This window comes from Larimichthys crocea, chromosome XVIII (assembly GCF_000972845.2).
Source record: "Larimichthys crocea isolate SSNF chromosome XVIII, L_crocea_2.0, whole genome shotgun sequence".
Classification (NCBI taxonomy): domain Eukaryota; kingdom Metazoa; phylum Chordata; class Actinopteri; family Sciaenidae; genus Larimichthys; species Larimichthys crocea.
In genome coordinates, this window is record NC_040028.1 from 11,384,388 (window position 1) to 11,400,572 (window position 16,185).

General features: G+C 39.5%; 2 protein-coding genes across 3 annotated transcripts in view; one reads left to right on the top strand and one right to left on the bottom strand.

Moving 5' to 3' along the window:
- Positions 1 to 1,426: 1,426 nt before the first annotated feature.
- On the top strand, positions 1,427 to 6,238 carry tmem41aa (transmembrane protein 41aa). Its single transcript, XM_010730927.3, has 5 exons — positions 1,427 to 1,726; positions 3,163 to 3,313; positions 3,811 to 3,972; positions 4,630 to 4,768; positions 5,024 to 6,238. Exons 1-5 carry the CDS (start codon positions 1,563 to 1,565, stop codon positions 5,242 to 5,244), a joined length of 837 nt encoding a protein of 278 aa, XP_010729229.1. The 5' UTR covers positions 1,427 to 1,562; the 3' UTR covers positions 5,245 to 6,238.
- An 8-nt stretch (positions 6,239 to 6,246) lies between these two features.
- igf2bp2a (insulin-like growth factor 2 mRNA binding protein 2a) overlaps positions 6,247 to 16,185 on the bottom strand; it is a 52,579-nt gene continuing 42,640 nt past the window's right edge. For both annotated transcript variants that reach the window (XM_010730926.3, XM_019270589.2), the window contains exons 10-16: positions 15,612 to 15,749; positions 15,022 to 15,090; positions 14,277 to 14,399; positions 13,752 to 13,826; positions 13,416 to 13,547; positions 12,899 to 13,012; positions 6,247 to 11,193 (exon numbers count right to left, since the gene is read on the bottom strand). In XM_010730926.3, the coding sequence (XP_010729228.1) occupies positions 11,095 to 11,193; positions 12,899 to 13,012; positions 13,416 to 13,547; positions 13,752 to 13,826; positions 14,277 to 14,399; positions 15,022 to 15,090; positions 15,612 to 15,749 (750 nt within the window). In that variant the 3' untranslated portion in view covers positions 6,247 to 11,094. The remainder of the gene's footprint in view (positions 11,194 to 12,898; positions 13,013 to 13,415; positions 13,548 to 13,751; positions 13,827 to 14,276; positions 14,400 to 15,021; positions 15,091 to 15,611; positions 15,750 to 16,185) is intronic.

The following is a 16,185-nucleotide window of genomic DNA, read 5'->3' on the forward strand; positions in this document are numbered from 1 at the left end:
GTTTGTTTTGTTAAATTATGGTGTAATTATCAACCACTAATGTAATAACCTTCAATTAATAACTATAAATACATTTTTATATATGTTGTGCAATATATTATGTTGTGCAATATACTGTGGTATTAAAATGTATTTTAGGGGTGAATCTCATAGACTGTATAAAACATGGATGTAGTCTCTTCTTGGCAGTCCTGACTTGCTGCAGCCTCTGTAGCTGTGAAGTGAAGCCAATGCAAAAGTGCCAAAAACTGCAGTTCCCTGAATGTCCACATGAGGCTGGCTACAGAACAAGACAATCTCTGTAAGTGCCCATATTATAATGTCTAACTTCACAGCAGGAATAAATATATGTTTGCAGTTTTGGTCTCTATAGCTAATTTCTCCATTCATGACAACTGTACTGTGTTTGAATTTTTTATATAACTCACCTGTTGAAATCATATTTGTTATGGAATTTACTATCCTTAGGTTACATGTGGTCACGTGTGAGCCTTGCCTTTAGTTGAGAACAGCAGGTGCCGGTCTATCTCAACACTGTGGTGGCCAGGGTCGAAGAGACCTATTGCTGCCTTCCTAGACATAATAGAAAGCTTGCTGTTGATGTTACAATCTGCGTAAACAGACATCTGTGTCTCCAGACTAGAATATGTTGACAATAACACCTGCATGAATAAAGACATTCTCTTTGACTAATTCTGGACGTATAGTGTTTGTGGTGTTATCTTTGGGTTTAAAGTTTATCCACCAGCATGAGTTTGGAAGAATGTGAGACCGACTCAGGCACTTCTAATGAACTTTGAGAGTTTCTCTATTTCTCCTTGGCCAAGCATCAATAAATATTACAGCATAAGACATCAGAGGCTCCTGAACACTTTCTTCCTTCCTGACCTCACCATTGACCTTTGACTTTAGTAATTTCTCCACAACAATATTAATGCTTAAAGTTATACATCATTTGTATTTTATATTCATCGTTTACCTACATTTAAAAAAAATATATAGTGTTGTATTTTACTTCTTTCTATCTGTTACACACTCTTAATGCTGAGCTGACTGGTTCCTCTTCTCCAACACATTTAATTGTATTGTTAACCCTGTGTTAACCTGCATATGATAAATAAACCTGAAACATGGTTAGATCTATATGTTCTTTCTTATTTATTCTTATTTATACTGTATCTACCTCATGCATGTACCTGTATGTATTTTTATGTATTTCCTATACTGAAAGGTCCAGTGTAAGGGAAGTTTATTCTAAGGTAACATAAACATAACAATTCTTATTTCCAGGTGATCTCACACTAATGAAAACAGAGTTATAAATATCATATCCCATTCATGCTGATAGATATCCTTTTAATGTTACACACTGGACCTTGGATGCAGTTGAACAGTGTCTAACTATCCATCCAGGAGGTGGCAGTGAAGATGTCCGCTGCAGTTAAACCTCAAGGAAGAGGAAGAAGAAGAGGAAGAGGCTCCAGCTGTTGGCCATTGTTTGTTTCCTTACTTGACAACAAGCGGGAGGTGAAGCCACAGTCTGGCTCACTAAAGTGAGGAATATGCGCTCACCTGTCGGACTAATCTCCGTTATTGTTTTAGCCAGTTTGTACCTGTACTCTCTGTCCCTGTATCTTCCTGCGGGACCGCGGCGACGTCCTGATCCAGCTGCAGAGAGCCAACATGTGGAGGAGGAGCCCGCTGACAGCCCGGAGGAGCCCAGCAGGTGACTGACCAGACCCAGAGCATGTGAAGCAGCTTAAATATAAGTCTTAATATTATTTAAAAAGGTATTGAAGCTGTATGCGGTAATGTCAGTAATTCTAGGTAACCTTCATACATTAAACCAGGACAATAATAGCACTGTGTAACCTTAAATATTCCCATGAAATCTGCATATTAGATACTAAACACATATAATAATAATAATAATAATGGATTCATGAGTGAATCTTTTAAATTGTTAACCCATTACAAAATAGCCTAAAACTTAAATTATTCAGCTGCTGTATGATTTTAAAATGAGGACATTAACATTTTTTTTTTTTTTTTACTTGTTGTTAGTTTGCTATTGATAATTAAAGCAAATGATTGGTATTCAAATGTATTCATGTGTTTGAATACACCAATAATTTCACTGGATGCTTCAATATCACTTAGTCTGCCAATATTTCCTCAATTAAATGTTAATGTTTGCCTCCTGTCTCCTATATTTTGGTTAGATTTAAATACAGTTTGGCTGAATTGATTATTTGTTACATTTGAATCGTATGATATTTATGTAACTGTTTTTAGAAACAGATGTTTTAAAGGTTTTTAGTAGCTAAAACTGTCCTAGTCATACTTAACAATACTTCCTAATAGGTAGGTCCTAATAATACTTACTAGTAACTGTGTGTCAGTGCATTTGTAATGCAATTTAGCCCAAACCTATGTGCGAAAGATAAATATGGAAACAGGAAAATGGCACATTTATACATGTCTGAGGAAATGTGTGTAGAGAGAGATAGTGGATGTGCAGGAACAGTGAATACTGACAATGCAAACAGTATTTTAGTGAATAATATGTGTGGTGGAGAATTCAAAGCCAGCCAGCCACGTCTCCCAGGACTTATATAGCTGTAGATGTAACATGTGTTCAGATGCACGTGACAAAAGTTGTGTGTGTAAGTGTGTTTGTATTCTTATATTGGTTTAATATGCACACATCTGGTACAAATATTGACGGAGGCCTAAGACAGATATATCGGTGTTGATCCTGTAACCCTAGGATAAGTAAAGGGTCAGACCCTGCATGCTTATTAGAGTGACAATGGAGGAGGTCCAGAGAAATGTTGAAGGTTGTGCAGTCTACCAAATATATTAAATCATCAACTGAAGATCTTGTCTCTTGATCGAGAAGACAAAACCGAATCATGTGATATCAAAATGTGGCCATCAGAGTTGTCAGGCTTTTTATTGATTAATTAACCAACTAATCAACTACTTTAGATTGAATGTTTACTGATGAACAACTATTCAATTGAAAAAATGCTGATTTTGTATTAATTCGTGGATAGACTGTGTCAACACTGACATATTTTTCGATTACAATGATTTCTGAGTCTGTTCTTCAAAGAAGACCGGATGACGAGACTAACATGAGTGTGGATGTTCTCGCAGGTTGAAGTTTCCTTCAGACTTGGAGGAGCTGAGGGAACTGGCCGAGCTTCTCCAATTTTACAAGACAGAGCACACCGGATATGTCCTGCTGCTCTTCTGTAGTGCATATCTCTACAAGCAGTCCTTTGCCATCCCTGGCTCTTCATTTCTGGTAAGGTAAAAATAGTTTTAAAATGTTCTCTGCTCTGATGCTGGCAGACGTGTTAAAACAGGAGTAAAGCAGCTCATTTGATCTTTATGGCTATGAATTTGTCTCAGCGTTTGAACATGTTTGACTGAAAAATATGACAAGTTGGCTTGTATTTGACCTGTGAAGCTTGGTCTCTAAAGACGCACTGCAGAGGATAAAAATATTCAGCTACCTCAAACAACAAAGGGAAGTCAGACTTTTCTCTGTGTGTCAACCATGCTGGACTTTTGTGACAGTTTCTCTTCCTCACTTACGATAGTTTAATCTGCACGACTGAGTGTACCACACAGAGAAGAGGCCTCGACCACACACCACATGCTGGTTAAAGTGACTGTGGCTCAGCTTCTCACATAAAACCACTGTTAGATCAAAGTGTCACAAGAAGAGGGGAAACAGTAGATCTGTATGTTGGAGCTGATCATTACACAACGATGTCTTCTCACCTTGTCGCTGTGTAGAACATTCTAGCAGGGGCTATATTTGGACCATATCAAGGACTGCTGCTCGCCTGTGTGCTCACCACTGTGGGCTCCACCATGTGCTACCTCCTGTCCCAGGCCTTTGGAAAACGCTACATTGTTAACCTCTTCCCTGATAAAGTCTCCATGCTACAGAGGAAGGTAAATTCATAATGTATTATATGTAAACATGTGCACAGTGTAGTTATGTGTAATTATATTTGAGTCTGCTGCTTTGGGGTGTGTAGATCTTTTACATAAATACACATATAGACACACTGCAAGGCCTACATGTTGTCACTTTACTTACACATGATGCTTACCATGTGTGAAAGCGTGAAAATACAACCATTATCAGTTTCCTCCATAAGATCATACTGATCTCTGGTTCACCTCACATCTGAACATTATAAAATCACACATAAACCCTTGGCCACAACGCTACACACAATTATATCTCATTACAGCAGAACATAGAGCAAGTTACATCTAAAGAAAATCCACAAGCCACAGCTATCTATCTAGTTTTCATTCTCAAAAACTCTCTTAAAGATCTCTTATTTTTCATTTTCAAGTTCTATCACCTCTCCCAGGATGAGTTATATACTAATATCTTGTGATTTTCTAAGATAATATGACACCTCCTTCAACAGTGTATCAGTCTGTTCTATATGCCTCCACTGGAAGATATGAAGTCATATTATTATTATTATGTTCTTTTAATTATCTCATTCTTCAGAAACCACATGAACCTCCTGTACCTGTCGTCCTTTCAGAGGTTGTAACATCCTGTTTAACATCTCACCTTTACCCTCCCAGGTTGAGGAGAACCAGGACTGTTTGTTCTTCTTCCTGCTCTTCCTGAGATTCTTCCCCATGACTCCCAACTGGTTTCTGAACATGTCCGCCCCGATTGTCAACATCCCCATCACCTTCTTCTTCTGCTCGGTCTTCATTGGTAAGCACGTGTGGATCACCTGAGTTTCAAAGCAACAGGTGGAAATTAAAAAGCTTTACAGATCGCAGTCCAGTAATCATTCAACCTAATGCTGTGTCTTTGTGTTTGCCATTACGTGCCTTCAGTATTCATTGTTTTGTCCTTTGTCACAAACTGTATCTGTCACCAGAGACAGATTTCTCTTAGCACTGCAAATAAACCCTCTTATGATGTCTCAATACAGTTTTGTTCTTCATCTGCTGTTTGCTTTCATAGGCCTCCTGCCGTACAACTTCATCTGTGTCCAGACGGGCGTCATGCTGTCCGAGGTGTCATCGCTGGACGACTTGTTCTCCTGGGAGCGGCTGCTGCAGCTGCTGGCCATCGCCTGCATGGCTCTGCTGCCCGGCGCCCTCATCCGCCACTTCAGTCAGAGGCGACTCAAACTGGACGCCCAGTCGCAGAATGGGCTCATCGCAGATAAGAAGGTCCAGTGATTTGTTCTGGGAATGAGCGTGTGCCCCTGCTTTGATGCCATCTGTGTGGTGACTCTTCAAAAGCACACACACACACAAAAGGTTTCTTTTTTATCTTGAGAGCTTTACTTTTCTGGAGCCACCTGATGGATGGAGAGGCGACTACGGCAACTGGCACATTGGTATTTGAAGCCAAATATAATGTTGGTTCTCTTGTGCCATAACATGCACAGTGTATGTATATAGATGTATGAATGTACAGTTATCATATGGACAGAGGGATGGATTTAAAGGAAACTTTGCTCTTGCACTCTTGTTGTACATTAACAGTAGTGCTTCAGTGTAAACAGCCAGTGTTTAAAGTGCCTGTCATGCAGTAAAACCTCTACCTCTAACATGGACATGTGGGACATTAAAATGTAGCAGCCTATTCATGTCGGTAGTGGCTGGATGATTCAGAGGATTGTTTTTTTTTGGGGTCTGTGTGAATGATCTTACTTGGACCTGAAATGCTGATTAAGTATTACAGCACATATTCTACAACTTGGGGTTGTATTTTTTCCTGTTTGACAATCGCATTTTGCAGTTTCTGTATTTATACTATTTTTCAACGCTGTTGAAGTTTTCCAAACTGTGTGACGTATTGACCATGATTTTGAGTGTCAAGAGTGCCAACTGAACTATGCCCATCTCTGTTCATACCACGTCACGATATCTAATTGGCCGGATTCTTATCTGAAAGTGAGTGTGCAGTTAATTCACGCTCTGTCAAATCGAGCCTTAATATTGCTTTGAAATCTTCCTCTTTGTGCATTCTCTACAGTTCCGGTCCAACCACTACGCACTCTTTCTTCACGTGGGTTATGATGTGAAAGGTTATTATTTCTTTAAAAGGTGTAAATTCTTCTAAGTGTACTTTAATTCCCAAACACTGCTCTTTATATTTGTGGTATGTCCGATCACAAATGATGTGGCACCTTGATTTTAAAGGTGAAATAAAAAAATTCAAAAAAGACGTTAAACTTTTTTTTTTTTTTTCAAATATTCTTTATTGCTCAGATCCAGGTTGCTCAGCAATACAGTTCACTCAACTCAAAACAATAGCATGGCTGTTACCAGAAAGTCATGGATCCACGAGATGTACTAAAAATTGATCATATGTCTGTCCAACACACAGTCACCAATTACCTTGAGGTATTTGGGACCTTTTGGCCCGTGGGAAATGTAGAACTGTAGGAATCTCCCAAATGGTGAAATGTAATTAAGAAATGGATCCATGTAAAACCACTACTTAAAGTCTAGTGCTATATGAAGTGTAGTACATACTGGATCGCCTACAACAGTCTCATGCAATGCTTTGTGTTTCTCATTTAACAAGACAGGACAAAAAAACACTGCTGTGGTTCTGCATACATCTGACCCGACTTGACTAAATCCTTCCTCACCTAATCCATAATTTTTTTTTGGATGATTGTTGAATGCCCTCTTTTCTGTTCAGTCCCAAAGGCAGAACAAGGTTTCATCAGCTTTTTGTTTAATCAGACCTGGATACTCTGTCAACCCTTCTTTGCATGTCACAGAATCATTTATTTTGCCTTTCTGATTCCCAAATGTGTTCAAAATCCTAGCTAGGATATTTTTTTTTTAACCACAATTTAACAGCTAGTATTATTGGTAGTGATCTAACAGGAATGAATATTAAAGCAAAGAATCCCAGCTAATGCTCCAGACTATATTATTAAATCAGTGTAAATGACGCGAAAAACCAGATCAACAGAAAACAAACAAACAAAAAAAAAAAGCCTAAACTAACCAACCACCATGTGATATGACTAACAACACAGTACACCCTCAGTGATGTGTGTAATTGTGGTTTTCTGGTACTGAATATTAATGTCTAGCAACACCCCACAAAACCTAGAAACACCAATCCTTGGAAGTAAAATTAAAAGGTTACTATCATCTTGACAAGTTTCAGCCTCAGATTTGCGGTCGGTTTATGGATGTCTCAACGGCCATGATGCTCTGCTGGCGACACCGCAGTGAAACCGAACCGGCTGGAGGGAAACCTGCACTTTACTGTATAAAGAGCCAAAAACACAAGAGAGACAGAGGTCTGAAGAGTCCTCTGTAATGCAAAGAAAAGAGCCTTAACTTCAAAACTGCTCTAAAAAGCTACTCCTGACAGTCAAACAAACCATGAGTGACAAACTACAATTTCGAGTGCTACTGTGAAAAGCCATTTTATCTCCATGGCATACCCTACTACAGTGAAGAAGACCACCACAGGAGTCATGCGTTCGCGTTGAAGCACCGTTACTGCATTCGTGTGGGTAAGGTCAGGGTATTTGAATCAGGTCTGGTAAGCTATCATCATCAGTATGAGGTACTGTACCGGCTGTGGGGAGGCTTGTTGAAACAGCCTCAGGCATTGTGTGAGTTTAATAGACCTTTTTTTTTCTTTTAAATGTTTTATTTTAGCACTGCTAGTCTGTGTTCACTGGGACAAAATGATCCGTCTCATCTGATGACAAGTCTGCCCTCCAAAGAGTTAAAAAAAAAATAATAATAATCAGCTCTCAACAGTTAAAATAACTCCAAAGACAAACACTAACTTTCACTATAGCATTCATTTATTCAATTTTTTGCCCTACATTGGTTTTAGTAACTAAAGTCAGCCTTGGATTCTGAGAGGTAATTCTGAAATATACAGCACAAAAAAAAAAAAATAATAATAATTAAAATTAAAATCGGTGGATTGATGTGAAAACAATTTAGAGGTCAGTTTTGAGGGAAGGTGTGACACTCTAAACTTCTCCCACCATCTCTCTCACAATGCAGGTGCAGACTGGTAAGTGTTATAGAGAGACAGAGAAAAAAAAAACGATGCACTTATGTGTGACTCTATTGTACATGTTTTACAGATATACATCTTGTCGTACACAGTGACATTTCAACGACTAGACTAGAGTTGTTCTACATTCTACACAGAAGACTAGGGTTTTACAACATGTTCAAGAGTCCTGTCAGTGTATTTTTGCAGCTTCGTGTTTTCTTCAAATCAACCCCAGAGTATGCTGTTATCAAACAGAGCTGGTAAGATTGAATTGGGTTGTTATAAAAATTCATTTTTTTTTTTCACAAGTGAACAAACTTCAATGTTTTTTTTTTCTAAAAAAAAAACCTGGAGGTACATTTGGGAAAAACAGGAGGTACAGTTGGTTAGTTTCTGTTTTTATCAACTGACTTGTATCTTTCTTTCTTTTTTTTCTTGCTTTGATGGTGAAATCAGTACACAACATCCACATTCGGAACCACTTCGGGCAGGTATGTACCCCCTAGATCCTGCTCTTCATTCCTTCCTAGCAAAAATAAAAAATAAAATAAAATTTAAAAAAAAAATCAACTTGGAAATCCTTTGACGTGTATCATTAAGAGGTTGTATGGCGTCCAGGCAAAGACAGTCTGACTACGGTTTACAAAGTTTCACTAGTCGGCTGGACCTGAAGAGTTTAGAGATTACTGTAGATCTTTTCTCTTGTTCTTTTTTTTTTCATTAAAAAAGAAAATTAAAAACGCTCAAAATGATCAGTTAACAAGGCATACAAAATGTGGAAAAAGGGGAAATGAAAGATTGGACTGAGGTACCCTGAAGCCTGAGGTAGATCACAATACTGACATGCGCACTGTTCACATCCTGACCAAAGTTAACGCGGTGGTTCACTTTACTGTTCTCCTATTTTTTCAGGTTTTTATTTATATTATTATTCATAGTCTAGTTTTCAAGAAAATAAACACTTCCCTTCAAAACAATATGGCAGTGTCCCACTGAGGAAAAAAAGAAAAGGACTTTGTTTTCTTTTTGTTTCTTATCAATAGCTCTCATCACAAAATAGGAAAAAAATAGATTCATAAATATTACTCTCTCTTTTTATATATATATACACACACACATGCACACACGCGCACACACACATACACACACACGGAGGAAGCTGTGCGTATTGGCAATAACCTTTGCGTCTGGAAGATGAAGCTGATGGATGATGTCTGAAAGGTGACAAATTAAGGCAACAAGCTTCCACGGTCTCCAAAGTAAAGCACAAAGGGGACACCAGGACCTGCGTGTCCAGCGTGCTCGCACACAGAGCAGTTGGCCAGCTCGGCAAAAAAAAAAAAAAAAAAAAAAGAAGGAAGAAGTAGAAGAAAAGAAAGTAAAAACAGAAAAAGAGAAAGAAAAGAGAGCGAGAGTGAGAATGACAATCTGTGTTTGTGCCTCTGGCCCGGCCTGCTGGACACGGCAGGGGTGATATTTCTAAAAAGGCTGCATATCGTACATTCACAGCTGTCATGCCGTTTTAGAAAGCTCCCTGACAAGAGAGGGTTAAAGCCAAACGCGGCTGCGGTCATGTTTGCGGTTGTGTGTGTACCACAGGTCATACAGTGCCTCCCCATAAACCCACCCCATCCCACCCACCCTCACTGCCACTCCACACAAAACCTCCCTTAAACTCCCCGTCGTCCCCCTTTTTTTCTGGGCCCTCAGCTCGCATTTTGTGCGTTGGCCCTTGTGACGTCCTAGTAAGGTAGAGGTGTGGTGGTGCACATTCAAAATGACTGGTCGCCTGTTAACAAGCAAAGGTGCACCAGTTTTTTGTTTTTGTTTTTTTAAGACGTCAATATTTGTTCTGATCGCAGTGGAGAATGCCTTTAGAGACATCCTTTTTATTTGTTTTTTATATCAGGACAACAAGCATGAATGTAGATAAAGTCTGCTGTACAGAATGGGAGAGTGATACCAGTTTACTGGTAAAAAAAGAAAACAAACTAAAATAAATCCCTCTTTTGCATTTAACCTCTGCTGAGCGAAAGTGGCAGTCAGTTCAATGTTATCAAAAGGCTACAGAAAAAAAAAAATCTTTTTTTTTGACAACGAATATTTTTATCCTATTAAAAAACAAAACATGATGCCAGATGAGAGAGAGTGATGAGAAAGTGAAGCAGAAATTAGCAGAAAAAGAAACTAAATAAGTGTAGCATCAGGTATGAATGGTGAGAGACATTTCAAAGGGAGGTTATCTTTTGCGTTGGCACACACACAGGCTTGTTACAAAGACTCAGAACCATTCACCATATTTACTTATAGGGGTTTTTTTCTTTTAGATTTCAGTGGCCTATAATGTGAACGAACAAAGGAAACCGCTTTATGTGGCTGTCACAGCCCGGTCGAACTCTGGAACAAGCGAAATGTTACAAACTACACCGAGTTGTGCTGTCATTTTGATAGAAAAATAACAGTGCACACTCTCAGTGTGTATCAATATACTTTTCTACTCTGTATTAATACTGCTAAGGATATTTATTCTCGCAATCTGAATATCAACTCAACTCGTTTGTGAGAGAAGGTGTCCGTTGTCACTCGTTCTCATTCTAACTCAAAATGTCAATCACATAGCCTCGTATACTCTCGTGTTAATACAGTTGCTTTATCCGTTTGTTAGGCCTATGTTAGTCCAACTTAAGAGATAACATTATGCAGGGCGACTTACTATTTCCTGTTTACCTTTTTAACTGTAAAGACAACAGTTTCTGCCTTTCTTTTAGATTTTTTTTTTTGGTCTTTTTATTATATTATATCAGTACGACTTCTCCCACTCTACTGTATCTGCTCTCACAGGGCTGGCAGTGCACACAATGCCCTCAGCCTTTGGCTCTCACTTGTTTCCCCCCTAGTGAAGTTCTTTGGTTTTGATCGGTGCTGCTGGTCTGCCCTGCATGTACCCCTTGGCCTTGGCCTTTGTCTGGGTAGGTCTCTGTCCGTTTGGGAGGGCTACATTCATTGGCTGGCGCCCGCTGGAGCCACCCTGCTGGTCACTTGGAGTGGTGCAGTGACACGGTGGCGCCCTGCTGGTGCTTCTGTTCCTGCTGTTTGACCTGCTGAATGATCTCCCGGATCTTCCTCTGTGCAGTCTGTTAGAGAGACATCACACGCAGGACGAGGTGTTAATTGATACATGGTGACTGTGTAGACGAATGAATTTCATTTATGTGAACGGAGTAAAACTAATTCAAACCATGTGTAAAGTTGGCCACAAATTATATAAACAAAAAAACTATTGAGCGTCAAAGTTCATTCTTTGCTTTGGAGATTTCATTTTGACAAAACAATCCTGACTCGAGGTTCATTTATGAACTTTTTCTGGGGGTTTCAACATATCACATGGTCTTCATCATTTGGTCTGAATCTGCTGAGCTCATCTCCACGACAACTAAGCAAACTATATACTGATAAAGTCCAGTGTTGAGTTGGGATTGTTAATATTATGCTCTTGCCAACAGTGCAGTAAATATACAAATTAAAAACCTCCGTATTATGATTCAGGTTTTCACAAAGACTGATTTTTTTGCTGATCAAAAATTAGTATATCACAAAGGCAAATCATAAAATTGCACGTGTGCCAACAGCAACTGGGACCATCGATGTTATTCTCAACATAGATATACTCATATTCAGCCACAGCTGAGGTCTAACTAGCCAAAATAACAAACACCTGTATCTTGTGCAGGGCATTTAACGTTACACTCAGAAATGCAAGTTTTGTTTTTGCTCCCATTTTTTGTGAGTCGAAGTAAACAATCTAAGACTTTATGCAAACAGAAGGTTTATTTTTCACTCACAACTTTGTTGCTGAGAGCTTCTCCGTTATCTCTGATTGGCTAGAAGAATATCAGGGTAAGCCAATCAGAGGCAGACCAGGTGCTTCATGACTTTGCCCTCCTAGGAATAAAAATTGGTATCTGTAAGCCCTATGTGAAATAGCCATAATTCAGTCCCTGATAGACTGAATTATGAACGTCCTTTTATTGTGTTCAGTCTGAGGAACACCTGCACAATAATCATGGTGTTCAGCATCTTGATATAGCACCTGTGCGGTGGATGAATTATCTTGGCAAAGGAGAAGGACTCAATAACACAGATTTTATCATTTGACAGAAATAAACCTTTTGTGTGCATAGAAGAAGTCTTTTTTTTTTTTACTTTACCTTGAGAAAAATGGCAGCAAAAACAAATATTTTTGAGTATATTACATGCATTACAGTTTTTTTCTTGTCAGCTCTACTTTTCATATTTCAGTCGATTGTTGTTGCACATACACAGTAGCTTTATAGAGAGTTGGTGGTTTTAGTTTAAAAACACACAGGGCTTTGGGCTAAACTGTGTGGGTGCGTACAGACAGCGAATACATGAACTGATACCTTTCTGACGCCCATGTCGAGTTTTCTTGCATTGGGAAAACTCAAGAGGCTTCGAGTCTTCATAAATTGGTCAACTTTTGATTGCAACTTGAGTTTATCGAGCTACCGTGACAACTGAAATTACAGCCGGCTACCCGAGTGTGCAGACGTGGCTTGGAAGATGACGATGAGCACTGACACATGATGTCAGACATGATAGGTGAGCAAAAAGAAAAATATCAGCCAAATGCCTCGTGGTTACATCGCAAACAAATGCTCAAATAAGGACTGTGACGTGTTCAAGTTAAACGCATCATTGAGCATGATCAACATTGACGGTATTGTATATTTTATTAGCACGTGTGACTCCACCATCACCAGCTTCCTTTTATTTGTAACTCCCCCTGCAATAACAATGATAATAATAGTTTCTGCATACCTGGCTGGCAAAAAAATGCCCACTGATTTTCACAAAGACCTCGTCGTTCTCGTCTGGAGTTTGGTCCCGAGGTACAATGACCTCAGCACTCGTAAGGTTCTGCAGCTCGTTTACCTGGAAAAAAAGACTTCAGAGATCATCATCTGGCTTTGAATTTCACCTCCAGCCTCAATTACAAAACACACTGACGCTGACGGAGTATCAAATTATGGTAAACTAAAACACTCTTTGATGAAAGGTGCCATTTGATGGACAGTAATCAATTTCAATCAATTTAGTAAAGAGATTGTTAGAGCTGTGAGTTCAAACGACAATCTTCTAAAACAAAATAAAGAACAGCTTTCTCGTCTTTACTGTCTCATCTTTACTGTCTCCAATAATTATGGAGATCACAGCTGTAAATATGCGCTGTGTGAGTCAATGTAAACTAATGTTTTTGTGCAGTATATAATTTATACTACTGTTTTTTTCCCCCCAACCTCATCCATAATTCAGTTCAATTTAAGCATCAACTCACCGTCTTGCCGCCTTTACCGATGACCCTGCCAGCTGCAGTTGAGGGAACCTTGATGTGCGTCTCCAGTTTGACCTCCTCCTTCGCTGTGAAGAAGTTCTCCTCTTTCAGCTTCCCAAATATCCGACCTTGGGCCTGGAATAAAGAGGAGGGAATGAGGCAAGGAGAGACTGGGGAAAACGGGGACACAAAGTGATCCACTGCTGTTTACTATAATACACGGACATAATTAAATTAAGTATGTTCATATCATTTAAAGCAAGTTTAACCTCAAAACAGTTTCAGGCATGAAATAATAAAACTCTGCTGCATATCATTTCACATATTCAGTGTTTTTACCTTAAACTGAGCCTCTGGGGTTCCAGTAATGATAACCGTCCTCACAGTAACGTCTGGGTTTTCAGCTGGGGCAATCTGACGCACACACACACACATATACAGACAGGTTATGGATACAAATACAGAACAAACATAGCCAAAAGCTGGTACTTTTTTCCTTTCTTTCTTTCTTTCTTCTTCTTCTTCCTCTGTGGTCAGTTTAGAGCATGTATCCCCTGAATCATATGGAGAAGCCTGCAAATTCCTACAAATAAATGAATCACCTACGATTACGTTATGAGAATTCACTGACCAGCTGCATCACTTCTCCAGACGGGGCTCAAGGGGCTTTCTGAAATGCTCAACTCGCTAGTCATGTTCCTTTTTTTGTTTGTTTTTAACCATAAATAACTAACATCCTCAGCAGTGGTCCATGAAGAGCTGCTGACTCAGTCGGCACTGACTGCCAATTTGGTGCCTTTAAAAAGAATCAGGTTTAATTTTGCGGACTCGAGCCTACGCTCCGTTGACGCCGACAAAACCCACCTTGATGGAAGCTCCAGCGAAGTGGGCGAGTTGTTTGATGTGCTGGCCCTTCTTGCCGATCAGGGCCCCAACTGCCTGAGTTGGAATAAAGAGGTAGACAACCTCCTGCTCTTGAGCCTGTTGCTGAGACAAAAAAAAAGAAAAAAGATTTGACTACACTTTTGAATTTAACTACTAATGATGGCAGAGAAAAACAGCTTTAAATAGTTGTAAAAATTCAGATTTAACCCAAAACGAAAGCTCTTTGAGGGTTTTCTCTTTGGGTAAACATCCCACGCTTGCTTGCTTGAATGGAATATTTCCTATTAAGGCAGATGGTTGCCCTATGTTTTTGTTTTTCTAAGCATGGTAAGACTCATGTACCCGAGGTTTGTCAAGTGAATTTTTACGAGCCACAGGACAACTCTGGCCTGAAAAGTCCCCTTTCAGAAATATTTGTGGTGTTTCTGGTGACTTGGTGATGGTACGTAGGAATGTCGGACTCACTGTTCAGCGTGGACGCTGACTGAAAGGTCGTCATGGTCTGTTATTTATGTCTCCCTCTCAATTAGTCTTATATCTTATTTTTTTTTATACCATGGCAGTCCCTCTCATTTATACCACAAGTCACTTGCAATAAGAGACTTTCCTCAGCACAAACATTTTGCAACGTTTGAAGCTGCTCTGAAGAGTGCAAAAAACATGTATTTAAATGCTCTGATCACCAAGGCAACACTGGCTAGGGTGCAGATTTTAGGCAACATACTGAGTGCTGGTGGGTGATGGCACTTGCTGGAGGAACCCCGTACAGGCCACCGAGATGTGAAGAGTGACTCTGAAAGTGAAGTGACAAGCAGATCGATCAGATGGCACAACAAACGCACACATTCAAAGGCACGTATGCATACACAACTCAAGCTGGGGAATTTCAGGGCATAAACTCACAGTGAATCACACACTAACTTACTTGACTACGAAGCACGCAAATACATTCTCACACTCTGTCTCACACCACTTTGGCTCGACCTCTTCAGGCAATGAGTGGTGACTTTGTTTTACAGATGAACTGACTCATCTCTGGAGAAGATGGGGGAATTTTGGTTGCTTCAAACTGTGTACAACATCATGCAGGAAGACCTGAGTCAACACGGTATTGTTTTTTTTAAAAGCACCTCAGGGGGAACCTGGTTTACCATGTGTTGGAATGTGTTGGCTTTATCAAGTAAAAACTAAACCCTGTAGGATCTGTGGGTCGCCACGTGAAACCAACATTAGTAAAGTCATCCTAAAAGAAGCATTTTTTTATTTATTTATTTTTCACCCAACAATTTGTGGTTGTGTGAAGAGCGTACTCACTAAGAATGGGTTGTATCCTGCTGGTGCCACAGCGGGCACGGCACCGCGTGGTCCAGCAGCAGGGGGCAGCACCGGCAGCCCAGAGGAAAAGATTCCCAGAGCGTTCAGGTTCAAGCCTGGGATCAGGTTAGCCTGTTGCTGTGGAGAAGAAAAGAAACTGATTTTAGTCACAAGAAAACTACTTCAAATCAAATTAGTTTAAACAGATTTTAACTTGGATTTTACCCCCAGACATTCATAAATTGTTAAGATTCCTGCTGCAAGAGGGCGCTGAGAAAATGACTCTTTCTAAGTAAGTACATTTCATTTTCATACATCTTTTCAATTAGAAACAAACACCTATAATTTCTCAAACTGCTTTAAATAACAGAGAAAAGATCTCTGATTCAATCTGACTGAAAATGGGCTTACAGAAGTGAACCCACATACTGCTTTTGATGTTTTTCTCGACATTATTACATAAAGTGTTGATCCCGAGACAAGTAATCTTTTAAATCATAGGACAAATGGAAGCATTTGTCAACTTTCACTATTTCATATGCTAAATTATGATTGGATTTATTGGGAACATAAT